Source organism: Guillardia theta (genome assembly GCF_000315625.1).
Source record: "Guillardia theta CCMP2712 unplaced genomic scaffold GUITHscaffold_22, whole genome shotgun sequence".
NCBI classification, from domain to species: domain Eukaryota; class Cryptophyceae; order Pyrenomonadales; family Geminigeraceae; genus Guillardia; species Guillardia theta.
The window spans coordinates 484,170-501,714 of NW_005434652.1; the positions used below are offsets into that span (position 1 = coordinate 484,170).

General features: G+C 54.4%; 7 protein-coding genes across 7 annotated transcripts in view; 5 read left to right on the plus strand and 2 right to left on the minus strand.

Moving 5' to 3' along the window:
- Window positions 1-125: 125 nt before the first annotated feature.
- GUITHDRAFT_157525 (hypothetical protein) lies at window positions 126-1,168 on the minus strand (the record flags this gene model as incomplete). The annotated part of the gene is made up of 2 exons (XM_005835256.1): window positions 126-152; window positions 371-1,168. 2 exons carry the CDS (start codon window positions 1,166-1,168, stop codon window positions 126-128), a joined length of 825 nt encoding a protein of 274 aa, XP_005835313.1.
- Window positions 1,169-1,661: 493 nt separating this feature from the next.
- Window positions 1,662-3,685, plus strand: GUITHDRAFT_136846 (hypothetical protein; the record flags this gene model as incomplete). Its single annotated transcript, XM_005835257.1, has 11 exons — window positions 1,662-1,711; window positions 1,877-1,958; window positions 2,107-2,202; window positions 2,256-2,397; window positions 2,448-2,599; window positions 2,648-2,748; window positions 2,834-2,940; window positions 3,100-3,148; window positions 3,178-3,259; window positions 3,490-3,558; window positions 3,620-3,685. 11 exons carry the CDS (start codon window positions 1,662-1,664, stop codon window positions 3,683-3,685), a joined length of 996 nt encoding a protein of 331 aa, XP_005835314.1.
- A 1,052-nt stretch (window positions 3,686-4,737) lies between these two features.
- GUITHDRAFT_105942 (hypothetical protein) lies at window positions 4,738-8,670 on the plus strand (the record flags this gene model as incomplete). Its single annotated transcript, XM_005835258.1, has 3 exons — window positions 4,738-4,956; window positions 5,007-8,502; window positions 8,579-8,670. 3 exons carry the CDS (start codon window positions 4,738-4,740, stop codon window positions 8,668-8,670), a joined length of 3,807 nt encoding a protein of 1,268 aa, XP_005835315.1.
- A 214-nt stretch (window positions 8,671-8,884) lies between these two features.
- On the plus strand, window positions 8,885-10,610 carry GUITHDRAFT_105943 (hypothetical protein; the record flags this gene model as incomplete). The annotated part of the gene is made up of 12 exons (XM_005835259.1): window positions 8,885-9,035; window positions 9,081-9,154; window positions 9,349-9,384; window positions 9,432-9,467; window positions 9,654-9,707; window positions 9,749-9,805; window positions 9,935-9,981; window positions 10,024-10,064; window positions 10,108-10,154; window positions 10,198-10,265; window positions 10,392-10,457; window positions 10,508-10,610. The coding sequence occupies 12 exons, from the start codon at window positions 8,885-8,887 to the stop codon at window positions 10,608-10,610; spliced, it is 780 nt and encodes a 259-aa protein (XP_005835316.1).
- Window positions 10,611-11,037: 427 nt separating this feature from the next.
- GUITHDRAFT_105944 (hypothetical protein) lies at window positions 11,038-12,455 on the plus strand (the record flags this gene model as incomplete). The annotated part of the gene is made up of 4 exons (XM_005835260.1): window positions 11,038-12,129; window positions 12,180-12,246; window positions 12,300-12,359; window positions 12,409-12,455. The coding sequence occupies 4 exons, from the start codon at window positions 11,038-11,040 to the stop codon at window positions 12,453-12,455; spliced, it is 1,266 nt and encodes a 421-aa protein (XP_005835317.1).
- A 29-nt stretch (window positions 12,456-12,484) lies between these two features.
- RPL37e_2 (large subunit ribosomal protein L37e_2, cytoplasmic type) lies at window positions 12,485-13,218 on the minus strand. The gene has a single exon (XM_005835351.1). It carries the CDS (start codon window positions 13,092-13,094, stop codon window positions 12,630-12,632), a length of 465 nt encoding a protein of 154 aa, XP_005835408.1. The 5' UTR covers window positions 13,095-13,218; the 3' UTR covers window positions 12,485-12,629.
- An 823-nt stretch (window positions 13,219-14,041) lies between these two features.
- GUITHDRAFT_136848 (hypothetical protein) overlaps window positions 14,042-17,545 on the plus strand; it is a gene marked incomplete at both ends in the record, with an annotated part of 5,866 nt that continues 2,362 nt past the window's right edge. Inside the window, 27 exons of the mRNA XM_005835261.1 lie at window positions 14,042-14,308; window positions 14,356-14,421; window positions 14,464-14,550; window positions 14,775-14,813; window positions 14,865-14,926; window positions 14,974-15,028; window positions 15,078-15,107; window positions 15,157-15,195; window positions 15,245-15,304; window positions 15,325-15,354; window positions 15,441-15,630; window positions 15,677-15,742; window positions 15,792-15,822; window positions 15,882-15,951; window positions 16,001-16,050; window positions 16,096-16,144; window positions 16,192-16,237; window positions 16,291-16,320; window positions 16,370-16,485; window positions 16,544-16,567; window positions 16,618-16,653; window positions 16,701-16,793; window positions 16,842-16,906; window positions 17,009-17,090; window positions 17,137-17,166; window positions 17,343-17,390; window positions 17,438-17,512. Coding sequence (XP_005835318.1) covers window positions 14,042-14,308; window positions 14,356-14,421; window positions 14,464-14,550; window positions 14,775-14,813; window positions 14,865-14,926; window positions 14,974-15,028; window positions 15,078-15,107; window positions 15,157-15,195; window positions 15,245-15,304; window positions 15,325-15,354; window positions 15,441-15,630; window positions 15,677-15,742; window positions 15,792-15,822; window positions 15,882-15,951; window positions 16,001-16,050; window positions 16,096-16,144; window positions 16,192-16,237; window positions 16,291-16,320; window positions 16,370-16,485; window positions 16,544-16,567; window positions 16,618-16,653; window positions 16,701-16,793; window positions 16,842-16,906; window positions 17,009-17,090; window positions 17,137-17,166; window positions 17,343-17,390; window positions 17,438-17,512 — 1,836 coding nt within the window. The remainder of the gene's footprint in view (window positions 14,309-14,355; window positions 14,422-14,463; window positions 14,551-14,774; window positions 14,814-14,864; window positions 14,927-14,973; window positions 15,029-15,077; window positions 15,108-15,156; window positions 15,196-15,244; window positions 15,305-15,324; window positions 15,355-15,440; window positions 15,631-15,676; window positions 15,743-15,791; window positions 15,823-15,881; window positions 15,952-16,000; window positions 16,051-16,095; window positions 16,145-16,191; window positions 16,238-16,290; window positions 16,321-16,369; window positions 16,486-16,543; window positions 16,568-16,617; window positions 16,654-16,700; window positions 16,794-16,841; window positions 16,907-17,008; window positions 17,091-17,136; window positions 17,167-17,342; window positions 17,391-17,437; window positions 17,513-17,545) is intronic.

Consider the following 17,545-nt stretch of genomic DNA (forward strand, 5'->3'; position numbering starts at 1 on the left):
CTTCCTTCCCCTCCCTCCCTCCCCCTCCTCCCTACCCCCCTCCCTCCCATCTTGCTTCCTTCAAGCCTCGTTCACTGGTTGAGGGCAGGACGCAGCAAAGTGGGGAGAAGGTGGCGATTTCAAGGTCAGACGCCATCATGTGGCACAGGTAACTACCACTAGTTCCTCTTGTTGCGATCGTGACGCCATGGCAGGTGTTGTGTCTTCTCCCCACTGGGGGACGGCAGTTTGTTCTGTCCGATGTAATGAAATAGGATCTCCGTCCCTGTGTGGAGGGACGAGGGTACACAGGGGTAGATGGGGAAGGATTCATTCAGCTACCATCGTCGTTCTCCTCTTAGTCAAACTTGACGGCTCCGTCGTCTCTTGCCTTCAGGAGCAGCTTTGTGTGGAAGGGTGTCAGGTCCTCTGCTCCCTTCCCTTGCCGGGCCCTGGTGATGTCCAGCCAGAACTTGTTTCGCCACGAGAACTCCTTGAGTGCAGTGGGAAAGTGAGCGACAGAACGAGCGTAGGCGCACAGGCGCTCCGGCACTCCATCCTTGAACTTGATCCCTCGCTCTACCTCCAGGCACTTCTTCATCTCCTCGACCATCTTGAACACGTCCTCCTTGTGCTTGCTCTCCACCTCTCCCACCGTGATCCCGCCATGGTGTACTCCAAGGAGCATGAACGTGCAGATCCACATGTGCTTCTCGAACATGCATGCCCTGAACTCGTCCTCGTTGAGCACATTGCACGTCAGTCCTGATCCCCGGAGCCTCGCTGCAACCTGCTCCGCCCACTTGCCTGTCGCTGCCGTCAACCCCTCAGGGTTCAGGTCGGTGATCCCGTCGGTGGGCTTGTCGCCCAACTTGGCGACTGCCATGTACACAAGCACCTTGGTCGAGTCGTCGAAGACCTTCTCTTCCTTCAAGAAATCCTCGATGTAACCATTCTGACCATAGAACACCAAGTCGCCCTTTCTGCTGGGCGGGCAGGCCGAAATTACACCTTTCAAATCATCATTCCTGGTCGTCACGTAGATTGGGCCGCTGCCTTCAGCAGGGATCTTCTCTCCTCGTCTGACCACAACGTCGTCAAACCCCGATGCCTTCCCCATCTCCTTCAAAGCCGTTCCAATCCTCCCTGCCCCGATGATGGTGCAAGCACAGTCTCCGCTGGACGCCATTCTGAGAGATTGGGATCCTCCAAGAACCTCACAGCTTGTCCTCCTGAGGGGTGACAGACCAGCTGCGAGCATGCTAGAAGATCTTGCGGCCTTTGCCATGAAACTTCCAGGCATGGAGGGCGCGAATGCCATCGAGGCGCTCAACGATCCGAGCAAGAGCAGTGCCTGCATGGCTAGGTTCGTGCCTTGATCTTTTCGGCAGGGTTACTGGACATGCATTGATTTGTATATAAAGCTGTAAAAGCATGAAATATGTGAGGCAGAATTGCCAAATTTCCGAGAGGAAGTCACAAAATAGTTCTAAAGAATTGAACTTGAGGAAAATTACTTCCAAGGATTCTGGAAGGATCTAACTTGCGAATCCCCCTCAGATTTTTAGAAGACAGTGATAATATATATAGAAGACTTTTTTCTGTCTTTTATTCCGAGGCGGACATGTTTCACACCTTGTTTAAGTGGGTGATGAGGGGATGAGGGTCTAAGAGTTGGTGGGATGCATGGCGGGAGCGTAGTGCCGCTTGAGGACGACTCGATGATGGCGAGGTGAGCGAACATGGCGGATGCTGCATGCGGAGAGAGAAGACAGTAGGAGCAGGAGACAGCGCCTTCCTCTTTATGACGAGGTCACGAGAGAGGTGGGGGCAAACCAGGCAGAAAGTCGCAGATTGGATCTGGAGGAAACAGGTTCTTGACACTAGGGATATGCAGGTATTACAGATCTCCTCTGGTGACCAGAGCAGTGTGTACCCTTACAGTGTGGCTGTGGCTGGTAGATGTCATTCTCCTTCCGGTGAGTGCAATGGATTCTACACAAAGAGTGCGACTGACAGGGGTGACGAACCAAGGGTCTGTCATTGAAGCTCGCCACTTGTCCTGGAGCAATCCTCTACCTACAGGTAGCTTTGCTGCAATTTCGCTCTTCTCACCCTCGTGCTTAGCTCTGGCGATGGTTCACCTCTCCATTTGTTGAGCAAGGCATTTTCGGGGTGCTGATTGGGTGCCTAGTGTTTGGGGGTATCGGAAGCCAATTCGAGGTGAGGAGTGTTTTCTGTTCCGATGGGGCTGCTTGACATGTGTTCATGTACAGCGAATGTTTGGAACTCTTGCGTTTGGGTACTTGTTCATGGTTATCAATGTTTCAGCGAATATTTTGTTCACCTTCGCTGCACTCTTCTTTGCACCAATCCTGCCTGAAATGCATCTTTTATCACCTCTGAACTGTGCCAACGGTAAGCTCTTCACGAATCATCTGCATGCTGAACATGTGTGATATGTGCAGGTCTATGGGTATCGGTATTGGCGTTTCTTGTGATTCATACACAGAGGTCTCCACACCCTTTCATGTCATTTTGGGGTCTTTGCAACATTCCAACGAAATTTTATCCTTGGTTCCTTCTTATTTTGTTCGCTCTGCTTGGAGCAAGCGTACTGGTGTGTCACAGGATGATATGGAAAATTCCACTTGATAACCCTCTACAGGAAAATTTGTGCGGGATCCTGGTCGGATACGCCTTCCAATTTGGCTACCTGGAGCGTGTCATGCCCTCAGAACAGAAATTCTCATCGTGGGAAACTTCGAGGTACTTCACATGGATTACAAGTTCACCGTGAGTGCTGCTAGCTCTGAGTTGATGAGATGCTTACTTCACACTTTGATATTATCAGGGGGCATTTGACTTGGACAGGGGCTCTCGTTTCCTACCCCACCGACGGCGGGGGGGGGCTTGGCAATTGGATGTCGTCATCTACTGGACAGTCTCAATCCTCGACCGGTGGGTCACTCCCTTTACATCATGTCACTCAAGTTGCACTCAAGGGAATGTGATGAGCGGAGGGGTCATCCGTCAAGGCCAACAAGATCAGCATCGCGCAGCCGCGTCGAACGTGCTGTATCCTCCGTGGTTTCGCAAAGGACTCAATGCCTTTCGCAGCCCGGAACTTCTTCCTTCTCAGCCTTCCAGGGCTCTGGCCATTCGCTAGGTGAGGGGAACATCTGCAGTCGGCCGAAGTTTGATGGGACTGAAGGGTCTACCGCACCGCAACCTGGCGGGTGGTTTGGGGGAGCGACCAGCAGCTCAGAGCCAACCTCAGGTGTAGCATCTCTCAGTCTGCGTTGAAAGCTGTTGATGCGTGGTTGACAGCATCAGGAAGGCCCCTTGGCAGACTCCTGCAGAGTTTGGGGGCGGGCGGCGACGGAAGGGGAGGATACTCTCAAGTACCCAGGGAAGAGGGCCTCGCCCCGAGTGAAGCGCCGAGCAGCATGCCGCCGGTGCTGCAGCGTCTGTTTGATGGTTCTGTTGTCTGGCTAACGTCGATGACAGAGAGTGGACCCGGAGACGATGGAGGATAACTTGATCAGGTTGTGTGAGATGGGATTTGACCGGGCAAAGGTGAGTGCGAGAGCCATCGGGACGACAGTGGAGCGACTGAGTGCGGACTTGGCTTCTGCAGGCTCAGAGGGCGCTGGAAGAGCACCACGGAAACCTTGAGGCAGCAGCGGCATCACTCACACAGTGAGTCTATGGCTAATAAAGCCAATAGTATGCCCCGGAACACCGCGGCAACTTGCCTTTTATGTAAGCTAGAATTATCAAATCCTCAAGTAAATATCAGCATGCAATTCTTCTGAGTCTCCGGTGACTTCCTGACGGATCACATGGTTCATATATTAGAGCCCAGACCTCCATTACGACTATTCGCAATCAGATCACCGATGGCCGCGACCAGAGGAAGCATCCTCGGGGTGGGAAATACCCCTGGTTATCTGTATATTTGCATGGGCCTCTCTCTCTCCTCTCTCTTCCCTTCTCTCCTCTCTCTTTCACTTTCTTCTCTTTCTCTCTTACTTTCTCTTTCTTCTGCTTTACTAAAAAGTTACTCTTCTCACTCTCCTCTCTTACTCATGACCCCTTACTCTACTTCATAAATACTCTTATCTCAGAAGTCAATCACCTACCTGCTCTTACTTCGCTACAGCATACGGTTCATCGGTTATGAGCCCACCACAACGGCGTTTCCCGGGCCCCTCTCAGTGCCGGAGGCCTGGCCGGAGGCTCTCTCAGTGCGCTCAGTGCGGCCCGTGTGGTGAGCGGGGATGAGGTCCATGGCTTTTGGAGCCGTCGGGCGAGCGATGGAAGTTGTAGAGAGGCGATGAGGAGGATGAAGATGGCGAGAGAGATGATAGATGATGATGGATATGGTCGCTAACTGTGTTGTTGCATGTGTGGGACACCGTGCTTTCTAGGATTCAGACTGTATGTTGCGGTCTATGCCATTCACAAGCTGTGAAAAGTGCTGTTAGGTGCAAGGTGATGAAGGCAGTGCGATGTGCGACTCAACCGGTCATGCCGCATTATGAGAGATACGAGGGCAGAGACTGGGTAGTGCAAGGATGTTGAATGGAGGAGCAGTGAGGACGAGAAACTAATACGGCGGCACTGCAAACTTTGGATAGTTTTCCTCTTCACAAACTAAGAGGAGCCTGAATGATGGTTTGCAGGACGGTCGGCCTTCGAGCGACAACCAACAAGAGATGAGAGCAGCTCCTTGAACCTCGAGGAAGGGAACCAATGAAGTCCCTCCTCCAGAAATTCCGAAAGGAGGAGAAGGAGCAGCCGCTGGGCGAGTGCGGAGTGGGGATCGTGTTTGCCCCAGGGCCAGACAAGGGGTTGTATGTCCGTGAGATCGCAGAGGGAGGCCCAGCCTGGAGGGCAAACGAGGGGTACAGCGGCCCGATCAATGGCAGGGAGAGCGTCGTCAGGGTCGGCGATTGCCTTCTTGATGTACAGGTGAAGCTCGTTTGTGAAGACTTTGGGTTGTCCTAACAGTGTTGGATCAGGACGTCTTGGAGCCCTACAACCCCTACTCAGACAAGCCGGCAAAGAAGGGCAAGAAGCACGATGTGTTCGGCAAGAACCTGAGCCACGTCATCCGTGTCCTAAGAGGGCCGCCGGATAGCTACGTCGAGCTCACCTTCCGGCGCGTCACCAACCGCGGGCTTGCTGTGCCTGTGACTGTCTGCATCCAGCGCGGAGAACCGGCAACCACACGAGACGTCGACAACTATCGTGTGAAGCGACTGAGCGCTGAGCTGCAAGAGAGGTTCAAGGACATCGACGAGGACAACAGCGGCGAGATCTCGTTGGATGAAGTTGTTTCCTACCTCCTTCGAAACCCGTTGCCTGGCCAAGGTGACGTGTGGAAGACCGCCAACTTCCTCTTCAAGAGGGCGGACAAGGATGAGAGTGGGTCCATCAGCGCCGCTGAGTTTGAGAAGGAGTTCAACAAGCTCTATGAGCAGATGGCGTCACAAACAGCTCCTACCGATCTGGAGGAGCAGGCGGAAGTTTCCATCGAAGAAGCTTTCAGCAACTCTCTAGCCTCCATGCGCGAGGATCTGATTCGAGCGATTCATGTGATCAAACGCCCGTACATGATGCAGCTGTGGCAACACATTCGAGACCCGGAGGACGCGTTTCTGATCTCCAGCATGTACCGGTTGGAGGGCTACGACTCCCAGAAGCCAGGCTCTGGCAAGTACATCCTGCACTCGAAGATCTATGATGCCAGTAGCCAGTTCTTCTGGAAATGCTTCTTGCGCATTCATGCTGCGCTGCACACTGCGCAAGCGATCTTGAAGAAGGAGATGGAGCAGGAGTTCATCGACGAGGAGGAAGAGGAAGGAGCCATCATTGAAGTCAGCAAGCTGCTTGTCCTGCCAAGGGTCATCTCCCTCGATGAGCTTTCAAGAGAGCACGAATCGCGCTCCACCATCATGGTGAACGTGAGCCGTTGCCCTGGTCGAGGATACCCGCCGCGGTTGTGGCAGCCGAAAGAGAAAGTTATTGATCTGTTTGCGAGCCAGAAGTTCATCGAGATGCCTTCGCCGTTCATAGGCCGAACAGAGTCAGTCTATCACGTGATCGAGTCTCTAACTCTCAAGAGGCTCAACACCATCATCGGTGAGACCGGGTTCGGCAAGAGCTACACCCTCCGTGCCGTCTTGCACACCCTGCAGGTGCGAGCAGAGGAGTCTCCGACGGGAAGGTACATGTACAAGGACGGAGTCTTCCTCGTCGACTGCATAGACATCCGATCCTTCGAGCGCCTGGCTTACGTTCTTGGGACGTCGTTCGGGCTGCTGAGCGTGTCGGTCAAGGAGATCATTCGGGACATTCATGGCGCAAATTTCCTGCTGGCGCTGGATGGAGTCGACGGGCTGCTGGACATCGGGCTGAGCGAGATGCGCACCTTCATAACAGACCTGCTGGAGGGATGCCCGGGGATGAGCATGATTATGACGTGCAACAGCGCGTGCGGCATCCCCTACGAGAACATCATCGGCCTCACCATGCTGAACCACAACGAGCTCGCGCAGCTCGTGTGCTACGACTTCCCCCCGGGCAAGGACTACCGCTTCACGTCGTCGGAGGTCGTCTGCGACTACCTCAACGGCAACCCCTTCGCTGCAAGGCTGGCGGCGTCGCTGATCTCGGAGAAGATCAGCCCGGCCGAGATGCAGGACGTGATCTCAACCCTCAAGGACATCGACGTCAGGAACACACGGGCCAGCCTCATCGACGCGGACCCCTGGGCTGACGGCACGCGGGTGATCCTCAACTTGGACGGCTCGGTCTACGGCTCTTCCTTGTGCCTGTGTGCCTGGATGAAGATGGCGCTGGGCCACACCACGACTCACTTCGAACGTGCCTACAACTTCGTGCGGTTCCTTGTGTTCTTCCCGGGAGGCGTGCTGTACCGGGACGTGACGGCGCTGGTGCACGAGGCCGAGAAAGTTCTCGATTGGCTGATCAACTCGTTCAAGTTCGTGGATGTCTTGAATCTCGACGGGACCACCTGCTCCCTGAAGGAAGCGATCGCGAGCAAGAGCGCGGTCCTCAAGCTGAGGACGAGCGTGGCCAAGGTGGTGAATATCATGAACGAGCCGTTCCCAAAGGAGAGCAGGCGGTACCTCAAGCTCATGTTTCCGCTGCTCGAGCGCCATGCGGAGGATGTGCTCCAGAGCATTGAGCACAACGACAGCGCCACTGCCGTGATGATGCTCTCGATGATCGAGTCCAACATCCTCTCCTGCACAGACGCGGAGGTGATGCTGCGCGCTGACATCTGCGGCACAGACACGGAGATGATCGAGAGCATCGGGAAGGTTTCTTACACCCTTGCAATCATCCTGATGTCTTTCAACCGCCTGCCGGAGGCCCTTGACGCCTGTGCAACTGCCTGCTTCTTCTTCAAGACCGTCTGCGAGTACGAGATCACCGGCCCGTCGATCGCTCAGAGGCGCCTGGATGACCATCCCGTCAAGGGTCCAGCTAGCCTCGCCCGTGGCCTCCGTCTGTCAGGCGAGATCAAGCTCATGGTTGGTGCTCTTGACTCGGCGATGGAGGACCTGAAGAACGGCTACTTGCTGGAGTGCCCCAAGAAGTTGTCGGTGATCGCCTTCAGTCACCTCGGCTCGCCCATCGGGCAGGGAGACTGCCTGACGGCGCTCGGGGAGATCGAGTTGCTCACAGGAGATTTCCCGGCGAGCAGCGAGTACCTCAAGCACGGGCTCAAGGCGTACCGCGAGGTCAACAGCGAGGAGGGGATCTCTGTGCTCAAGGTGCTGGCAAGCCAGCTGAAGGCAGCAACCGGCGACATGCTCGGAGCGTTCAGCACCATCAACTTCAGCATCCAGAAGTTCCGAGAGGGCGAGAGCGCGTGGCGGCTCGCCAGCGCTCTCTGCAACCGATCGGAGTACGCACTGTCGATATCGAACCTTGCTCGAGCACGAGAAGACATTCAAGAGGCCCTCACTATCTTCCTCATCAGGAACGACCTCGTTGGTGTGGCGCTCGCCAAGAAGCTGCTGGGGGAGTGCTGCTACAATCTTACCGAGTACCCAGCTGCTATCCGACACCTAAGCGAGGCCAAGACCTTCGCTCACATGGCACACTCGGACTTCCTGGAGGGCGAGAGCGAGCGATGCATGGGCCTCGTCACCTCGACTCACATCTTCATGGGCGAGGGCAGGCCGAGGTACGCGCATGCGATCAAGCACATGAACAACGCGCTCGCCATCTTCGGGAGGATCCACTACTTGGTGGGGGAGGGAAACTGCTACAGGAGCCTCGCAGCGATCTACAAGAAGCTCAAGCACAAGCATCATCGCATTGAGTCCCTCAACCTCGCGCTCAAGGCCTACCAGCGCGTCGGACACAGGCTGGGCATCGCGATCGTCGACAGTGAGCTTGCGAGGATCTACGAGAAGATGGGCAAGTTGGAGGAGGCCAACACCAAAGTCCAGGAGGCGCTTCCTGCCCTGCAGGCGAGTAGTGAGGGAGGACGGGAGAAGGTTGACGACGAGTTGGCAGGAGGTGGGCAAGAGATATCGAGTCATCTCCAAGTCAGGGTTGCTGATGGTGGAGGGAAACGACAGGAACAAGGACTCACAGAAACCCAAGACCTCCCTGGAAGAAGACGATTACTGGAAGAAAAAGTAGCTAAGTCTTGTCCTTGTGCTTCTGCTAACCCCGCTGATCCTACTTCTTCCTGCCACTCTCTCCTTAACCCCCCCCCATGTCTTTCCTTCCATGATCCACTCCTCCTTTTCATCCTCCTCCCCTCCTCAACCTCTTCCTCCCCTCTCACTCCTCCCCCTCCCCCTCCAACCCCTTTCCGCCTCCTCCGTAAACCTACTAATCACGAGCATACAGGATGCCAGAAATCGACTTCAAGGCAGCTGGCGAGGCTTCTGCTGCAGACCTTATCCGAAAGGTCCTGGGCCATTACGCCATGGACGACGTGCAGGGCACAGCCGGCATCAAGAGGCAAGTGCTAGTGGGCCATACCGGCGTCAGCTTCCTCGGTTCGTCGCGCCGCGCGTGTCTGCTGCGCTTGACCATGGATGCAGATGTACCGCACGTGTGGGTTGAAGGAGAGGGATGGAAATACTGCGATGACAAGGAGCACGATGCGTTCGAAGAGGTGAGAAGTGGGAGAAGAGAGAGGAGAGTGGGGGAAGGAGGAGGAAGGGAAGAGGGGGATGGAGGAGGAGGAGGAGGAAGGGAAGGAGAGAAGAGAGGAGGGGAAGGAGGTGGAGGAGAGAAGAGAGGATGGAGTGGAGGTGGAGGGAGCGGAGGGAGGAGACGGAGGGGCATGGGGAGCTGACCCGCTGCAAGATTCACTGGTACAGCACGGACGTGAAGGGCAAGAGGGTGAGCTTTGTCTTGCCTTCTTGGGAGCGAAGGCTGATGAGGTGCAGATGGCGGCAGAGGAGTCGAAGAAAAGCAAGAAGAATGTACTCGCACGCTCTCTTCCTATCGCAAACTCCCCAATCCCCCTTCTTCTTGGTCTTGGTCTTGCTCCTCAGCCTCCGGAGACATCTACTCTGCCTTCTCCTCATTCCTCCGCCAATCGATCCCCTCCCTTCTCCTCCTCACCATCACCAAAGAGCTTCCTGCTGCTTGTGATTTCTCATCTTCAGGCAAATGCCATGCTGCGGGCGCTGGGGCTGCATGACGAGAAGGACTTGACCAAGGTCTGCCCCTCCCCTCCCCTTGTCCTCCTCAACTGCTCCAGCTCCGGGACCAAGCTGTTCGTGTCTTCCGGCAGTTCGACGACGACAACAGCGGCAAGGTGATGGAAGACATCGCTGCCTCCCATCCCTCCACTCCTCCTCCTCTCTCTGTCCTCCGTTCCCCTTCCCTCCTCCCCTCTCCCTCCCTCTAATGTTCTTCCTCCTCCCGTCTCTGACAAGACTCATAGCTCACCGCCTCGGAGATCAAGGAAGCGTTTGAGAACCTGGGCATGAGGTCCTCGCGTGCGGCTCTCAGCTCATCCTCACCCTCTCACAGCATCTCGCTCAAGGAGGTTCGCGCCATGATCGACATGATCGGTAGACATACTTAGCGCTCTCCCGCAAGCTCATCCCCCCGCAGACGACAACGGCGACGGCATGGTGGACGAAGAGGAGTTCTGCACTCTGGTAAGGTTGGGGAGGAGGAGGGTAGCGGGCTCACCTGCTGCAGGTGTTCAAGTCCATCAGAGAGTGGAGGGACGCGGAAGATGATGAAGAGAAGCTCGAGGAAGTGGATAAGTATGCTGCTCCTCCCCCTTCACCTCTGCGCCAACTCCTTGGCCCTGCCTGTCCTCTTCTGTCCTGCCTTCCTGCCTGCCTGCCGGCCGGCCGGCCGGCCTCGCTCGTCTGACAAACTCTTTACAGTGACGTCAAGATGCTGAACAAGAGACGCGGCAAAGTCGTGAAGTCGCAGGAGATAGAAGGAGCAGAGTAACCCCCGCTTCGCCTCCTTTCCTTTTACGTGACGGCTCTGTGTGCAGCCTGGCCCAAGAAGACAGTCCCAGCGGCGCGTCTAGGATGAGCGGAAAGGAGGAAGGTGGCGGGCTCTCGGAGGAGGAGGACGAGGCTCTGGCCGTCGTCTGAGGGATAGAAGGATAACGGACTGGTATGAGAACTTTCAGACTAGTTGAGGAATCGCATAGCCGCGTGTAGTAGGTTTGCAGTGAATGCAGTAACATGACTGTCGACCAAGTTCCTCGTCTCAGTCACGGCGTATTTACGTGCCGCAGTGCAGCACTGAGCACTGCGACCCAGCCGAGCGAGACCCGGACTCGGGGCGCATGCCAGTGACCGATCGGACCGCCGGCCGGACTCCGGACTGAGTCCGCCGCCGCTCAATGGACCTCTTCCCCTCATCGACCCTTCACCCCGCGCCACCTGCCCGCGCCAGCCCGCAGCCAGCCCGCCCCAGAGCCTGCCCTCAAACTCGCAATGGTTTCGAAATCGACGCTGCGCTTGTCCCTGCGCTGGAGTAGGGCATGATAGGCGGCGAAGAAGGAGAAGAGGGATCATGAACCGATCTCTCGATCGCAAGAAATGCATCCTTTTGCTCGCTCTGTATGTGATTTGTCTCAATGCTCCAGCAGCAAGCATTGAGCGAGGTAAGGTAGACGCATACGCGGCTTCAGTCCATGCCCTCAGAGAGAGGCTGAAGAAGAGAGCCCCCACGGACGAGAACAATGATCAGAACCTTCTGGAGCTCCAGAACTTGTTGGCGACAGCTGAAAATTCGATCAGGGACAAGAAAACAGATGCCAAGAAGCAAATGGAAGAACTTCGTAAGCGGGAAGCAGGATTACATCGAAGTCAAGTCCTCTGGCGCAGCAAAGCCAAGGAAGCAGAGAGAAACGCTGAGATGGCGCGCAAGAAGGAGGCCGAGGCGGTGAAAGCGAAGGATCTGGCACAGGTTTCATCCCAAGAAGCATACAGCCTCGAGGTTGCCTCAAAACAGTGCGAGGAGGAAACCCGATGTTTGAAATCAAGTGTCTCTCAACTGATGGAAGAGACTAAGGACGCAGAAATCGAGCTGAGTGAGCTGAAGAGCCAGATCAAGGATCTTTCATTATCCAGTAGGCTTGCTATTGCTCGTCAAGTCAAGGCGAGGCCAGCTGAGGGGTTGAGAAGATTTGCCGGTCAACGGTATGAGGCGGAGATCATGAACGCGGACGTGGCAGACAAGAACAGTAGGACAATCCCACTAGAAGGTGACGACAGGACAAAGTTAAGAGATGCCAGCAGACAAACAGCGGAGGAGATCGGAGGAAGAACTGAGAGTGGGCCCAGCGCTATCCGGAGGAGGCTCGATCCGAAGGATTCCGATCTTCCTCCCTTGGATGGCCTGAGGGATGAATCGGAGCCCGAGCAAGCTGAGACTGCAAATCAAGATACGTTTCAGTCAAGGTCATTGGCGGAGATGATTGAGGACGGGGCTGAAGCTGCATCAAAGGATGGAAACGGTGAGCATGTCGCGAGTGCAAAGCGTCAGTCCAAGCGAACCAAACAAGGCACCTTGGTTCAATCCGTTGATGCCAGCACAGAGGCTCCTGAAAGGGCCAGTAGCGTCTCCAAGGGCCACTCAAAGAGCAAGGAGAAGGATCATGAGGTACTCCTTCAGTCTCGGCACTGCCTGTCCTGATCCTTGACGATATACAGTTGAGGTGTACCCCGACTGCTGCAAACTTCCACGAAGACCGTCAGAGCCCGGATCAAAACCTTGCTGGTAGTCACTGCCACTGTCTGATGCCAGATGTCTCTTACACGGATGAGATGCAGATGGAGACAATGACAAGATAACCCGTAAGTCTTCGTCCAAAGAGAGCAAGCACAGTGAAGGTAGATGAAGCCTTTCCTTGTCGTTCCCCTCATCTCGACCCCGCGGCAGGCAAGAAGAAGAAGGAAAAGAAGAAGAAGAAGCCGGTTGCTTTGTAATTTATTTTGAAAAGTATGTGATTCTTTGTGCCAACTATCATGCTTGCTATAGTCACACTTTTGGGTCACTCACTGATACTGCTAAATTACAAGAGGAGCTGATCAAAGATTACTTGCAAAGCAATCTTCATGTTGTAGCTGAAACCTGCTTGAGACTTGGAAGACAAGTCTGTCCTATGATTCGTTGACCTTCTTGATTCGTCCTGTGAACGGCATGCCGCTACGGAAGCCAGTCTTAAACCGAGCGAACACTTTTTTCATGTGGCGGCGTCTTCCCATGCCTTCAGGATTCTTCTTGAGGGTGTAGCGCTTCATCTTCTGAGAGCTATGGCGACTTTTACGCGGATAGCTCATGTGATACTTGTACCCGGGATGAGACTTCGCTCCTGTCCCATGCTTTCCCTGCGAGGCAGTTCCCTTCTTGCCTCCTGATAGGCGCAGGACAGATGGCATATGGTCCACAAGAGTGGCATGATGGGCTGAAGATTGAAGAAATGAAGTGATCAGTGACTTTCGGTTGCTGGAACATACGATGAGTTGACTTGGGAGGCTTTTCTCGTCAGATGCTGATGCGACCTGAATACTGCTTGCAACAAGAGAAACCAAGACCAACAGCATGTTGGGGATCATGTTTGCCATGACGGAGGATCTAGCCAGAGAGAAAGAGCAAAGAGAGTCGGGGGCCGAAGGATGGCTCGAAGAAATCAGAACAGGACGGCGCTGGGACTGAGCTTGAACCTGCTGCGCAGGGTGTGCATGAGCGGCCGGGAGGGGAAACGGTGGGATGGCCTAGGGGTGGGGGTGGTAGGATTCGACGTAGACGGGAGGGGTGTTTCCTACTAGAAACCTGGGTAGGGGTAGTTAGTTGAGAAAGTTTGAAAGTTCTACCAGAGGAAGATCAATTCCAAAGTTTTCAAACGAAGTTCATTGAGAAGTTTGGAAGTTTGGATCAATTACCCCTACCCTCCAATTAACAGAGAAAATAACCGGTGTGAAAATTCAATTTGAATCCGACCATGGCCGATGGGTACCCGACGGGATCCCGGGGTGGTGACGATGGCAGAAGATGCGAGAAGAGTGAGAGAAGAAGAGACGAAGAAAGAAGATTTGGGTATACGTAGACAGACAGAGCATGACCAGCATGGAAAAGTGTGGAGGAAGGATCAGGAGGAGAGATGGCAATCTAGACTTGGGCGACGAAGGGGTTGTGGAGCGAAAGAAGGATTCCACGGCGAGCATGAAGGAAGGGATGAAAATGATTATAGACATGGAAGAGGAATAGAACGATCCTATGCTCAAGCAATGAACAATCAGGAGTGATAAAGCATTTAGTCATCTATAAATACAAAGATTTCTCCACATTGAATTTTGTTGAACCGCAGTCTGACTCCTGCTTGAATTAGTTCAAACAAAGTTTATGACATTTTAATTCTTGGGGCATCCGAAACTTTCTGGTAAGGGGCTTCTACCGTTTGAACCTTTCCATGATGTACGAACTCACACCAGAATGAGCGGCGCCGTTCCCTCCACCCCGATGACACAGACTCGTCAAACTCGTTCCTCGCGTACCCACACAGGTGAACTTCATGACAGTGAATGATCCTTCTAATACCCTGGAATCAGATGAATTCGACAAAGAAAATCTTCCGCCTCCCTTCGCCACTCCGATCGGCAAGCCAGTTCCTGCATCTGCAACCCCTGTGCATCCTGGAAGCCATGCTTGCTCAGGCACTCGCACCTTGCTGTTTGATTGCTATTTCAGTGTTGTGAACCAAGATACAGAAACTCCATCTAACAAACCCACATTCACCCCGAGCTCCAAGACAGGAGAGGCCCCCAAGACCTTAGACCAGGTGATTGCTTTTCTCATTGATTGCGATGGGCTCACCGGATGTTGCAGTGGGACAAGATACTTCGGAGTTTGCCCATGTCGACAGCAGCTGACAGGGTGAAGTTGTCTTGTCAGGTACAGAGGCAAGTCATGTTGCTCATTCTTTTTGGTTGACAGGCGAGACTCGAGCGTCTCTTCGAACGAGTTCTGGGGTCCGGCAGCGGCACGGAGGAGCTTGAGATTTCTTCTCATAAAGACAACGAGGTCTGGCGCTGTGCTTGCAATACGATGAGGGATTGAGGATGTGTTGATGCAGACCTACATCTCTCTTTGGCTCTACCGGATAACTCTTGACCCGGATGAGGGATTGTCGTACACGAAGTTTATGCGAAAATGGCACATTGGAAGAAAATGTGCTGCTGTCTATATCCAGCAGGCACTCTCATCATCTTGTTGTATAATGGTTCGAGAGTTGATGGATACACCAGGGACTTCTTTCAGGAGACAAAGCATACAAGCCTATTCAGGTGGAGCACCAACCCCACTGCTTTGACCTGAGATCATGCATTTCTGTGCAGGAGGGGAAAGAGAATGGTGCCCAACCTGTGTCTGTCCTCGATGACCTGCTCAAATCTGGAGGGTCAGAAAGTTGCTCACCCGATTGATGTTTCTGAAAAGCGTTTGTAGCGATGGGAAGCCCTTTCAAGATGTTTGTCATGAAGTTTTGAAATCTTATCCCGAGGTACACACTAACTCTTTCCGTGAAGACAACTGACATGCTCTACGTTCAGGTCCGGTCGATGCTCTCGTTGGACAAAAAAGTAGAGAGTTCTTCTGGCTAGAGTTTGGCGTGCGATGACTTTTCTCTAGGCATCGGGGTCGACTCAGACTGCTCCGCCTGTGCAAGAGGTTTTCCCCCTGATTGCTTTGGTTCTGCTTCCTGAAATCTTCAAAGCAGCCAAAGGAGGATACCGTTGTGTTCCAGACCAAGGTCACCATACAGACTCCTGGTGTCAATGTGATGATCTTCCACCACAGGCGGACAAGACTCCAAAGGTCGCAAAGAAGGTGATATTTCCCCAGCGCTGTCCTGTCATATCCCTTTGCCGACTCTGAAGTCATGACGAATACATGATGCTCTTTGAATGCTTCAGGCTGCAATTGAGGAGAAAGAGGAGACTGTGGTCTTCAGCAAGGACATGCATGGAAGTGCCTCGAAGGGAACCTCACTTCGAAGTCGGACGGAAACGGAATCCGCGAAGTCGGACGGAAAACCAGAGGAGAAGAAGAGTTCTTCCATCAGACGCGGAGCCTTGCGTTCCGTGAAGAGAACGGGATTGGGAGGTGATTCCCCTCCATCGTTCTCCTGCGCCGGTTTGAATTGCAGCAGCTGGTCCAGCAAGGCGAGTTTGCCCCAACGAGGCTGTCGCTGAGGATGAAGAGGCCACCAAGACAGGTTGGGACTTGTCATGCTGGCAGCATGTCTTCCTGACAGATTTCGTCAGTCGATCCCGTCGAAGTCTCCGAGCGAACAAGGTAGGGCTTCATGATTACGTGCTGCGTGCTGTTCGCCTCGAGATGAATCCTTGCGGCAGTGAGAAAACTTTGGAGCATTCTGCTGAATCAGCAGAGATCCCCCCCTCCTCCAAGGGCATCCAACACCTTGTGACCGCAGCTTCCCCATGGTTGTATGAGCGCCTGACCTCGTTCCCAGCCTCCCATCACAGAGCAGGAAGGAAGAAGTTCCAGTGAAGGGAACAACAGGTTCGTGCCTGTTCCTCTCTCCAGCTCGAGCTGACCTGCGCTCAGCATCTCTTCGGGCACGTCCAACGATTCTGTGAACCGAACTCTGACGCAGGTCTTGCCCGGCTACCTGAACCCTCAACGCATTCACTGTCTCCATAGGAACAAAATCATCTGTCGGACATGCCAACTCAACCGATCGACAATGGTAGGACGGGAGGGGTTTGAACTTGCCTGAGTGGCTGAACTCGTTCTGGGCAGGCAAATGCGGCGGCTCTCCCTCCTTCTCCGGTGCTGCTGCCTCCAAGGGCTTACGAGAGTCCCTGACTGTCATCGACAGATCTCCCGACCCAGCCTCAGCCCAGCATGTTGGGTTCCAGACCGTCGGGTAGGATTGAGAGGGAGGTCGAGGAGGTGATTTTCCGGCCGCTGGCAAGTAGCATGGAGGCCGAGCAGGTAGCTGACGACTCGTGGGAATGGAAGGGCTGGACTCTGACGCGACTGTTTATAGCAGGCAAGAGTGCAAGAGGTGCCCAAGGTTTCTCAACAGGAGCGCGAAGCTGCAGACTCTGACGCCTGCGGTTCCAGGGATACATCTCCGTCAACTCGAAGTTGTACAAGAAGGTAGGCGGGTTGCCCTGCCTCGTGCTTGCTCTTGACGAGAAGAGCAGATTGAAGTGAAGGGGAAGGGAGGAGGAGGGAAAGTGTACAAAGTTCACCTCAAGGACGACCCGAACAGCATCTGGGCCATTAAGAAGATCAAGGTGATGGAGAGGAGGAGGTCGTCGTTCCTCCTGCTGAAATCTCTTCAGCTGGAAGGCGACGAAGAGCTCAGAGTGAGCGTGCAAAACGAGATCGACCTGCTGATCGCCTTGAGGTGGAGCGTGAGGGGAGAGGGGAGAGGGGAGAGGGGAGCGAGAGACAAGGACAGTGAAGGGGAGTTGTGTTGTCAGGAATGTGATGGTGATGACGGTGACAGGGGGCAGCCTTCCATCATTCACATGGAAGATTATGAGATCGGAGATGACTTGGTTTACATGGTGATGGAATGTGGAGAGCAGGTGAAGCTGTCGGAGGAGTTGGAATGTTGTCACTGACATGCGGCAGGATCTTGCCCAAGCTCTGCACAAGAGACAAGTCAGCCATCCACCACTAGCTCCTCTTCCTCTTCGTTCTTCTTCCCCTCCATCTTCCAACTCCTCATCCGACTTCTGCTTCTCCTCCCTCCCCGCACCTTATCTTCCCTTCAGCCCCTTCCTTCACGCACCCCCTGATGATTTTCGTCTCAACCTCCTGACTGCCATCCCCTGCAGGTCCGCTCGCTCCGAGGGGTTTGGAAGGCGATGCTCGAGGCCGTGCAGGTAGCGCCGCGTCTTCTCCTCCCCTCGAGCCCCGACCCTCTCGCCAGGTCGTTCACGAGCAGCGAGTGGTGCACGGAGACCTGAAGCCAGCCAACTTCCTCATGGTGAACAAGGAGCTCAAGGTGCCCTCTCCTTCTCTCCACTTCCCTCCTTTT

Bases quoted from the DNA above. Each gene is read 5' to 3' on its own strand.
- RPL37e_2 (XM_005835351.1), bottom strand. From the start codon at position 13,094: ATGGCAAACATGATCCCCAACATGCTGTTGGTCTTGGTTTCTCTTGTT.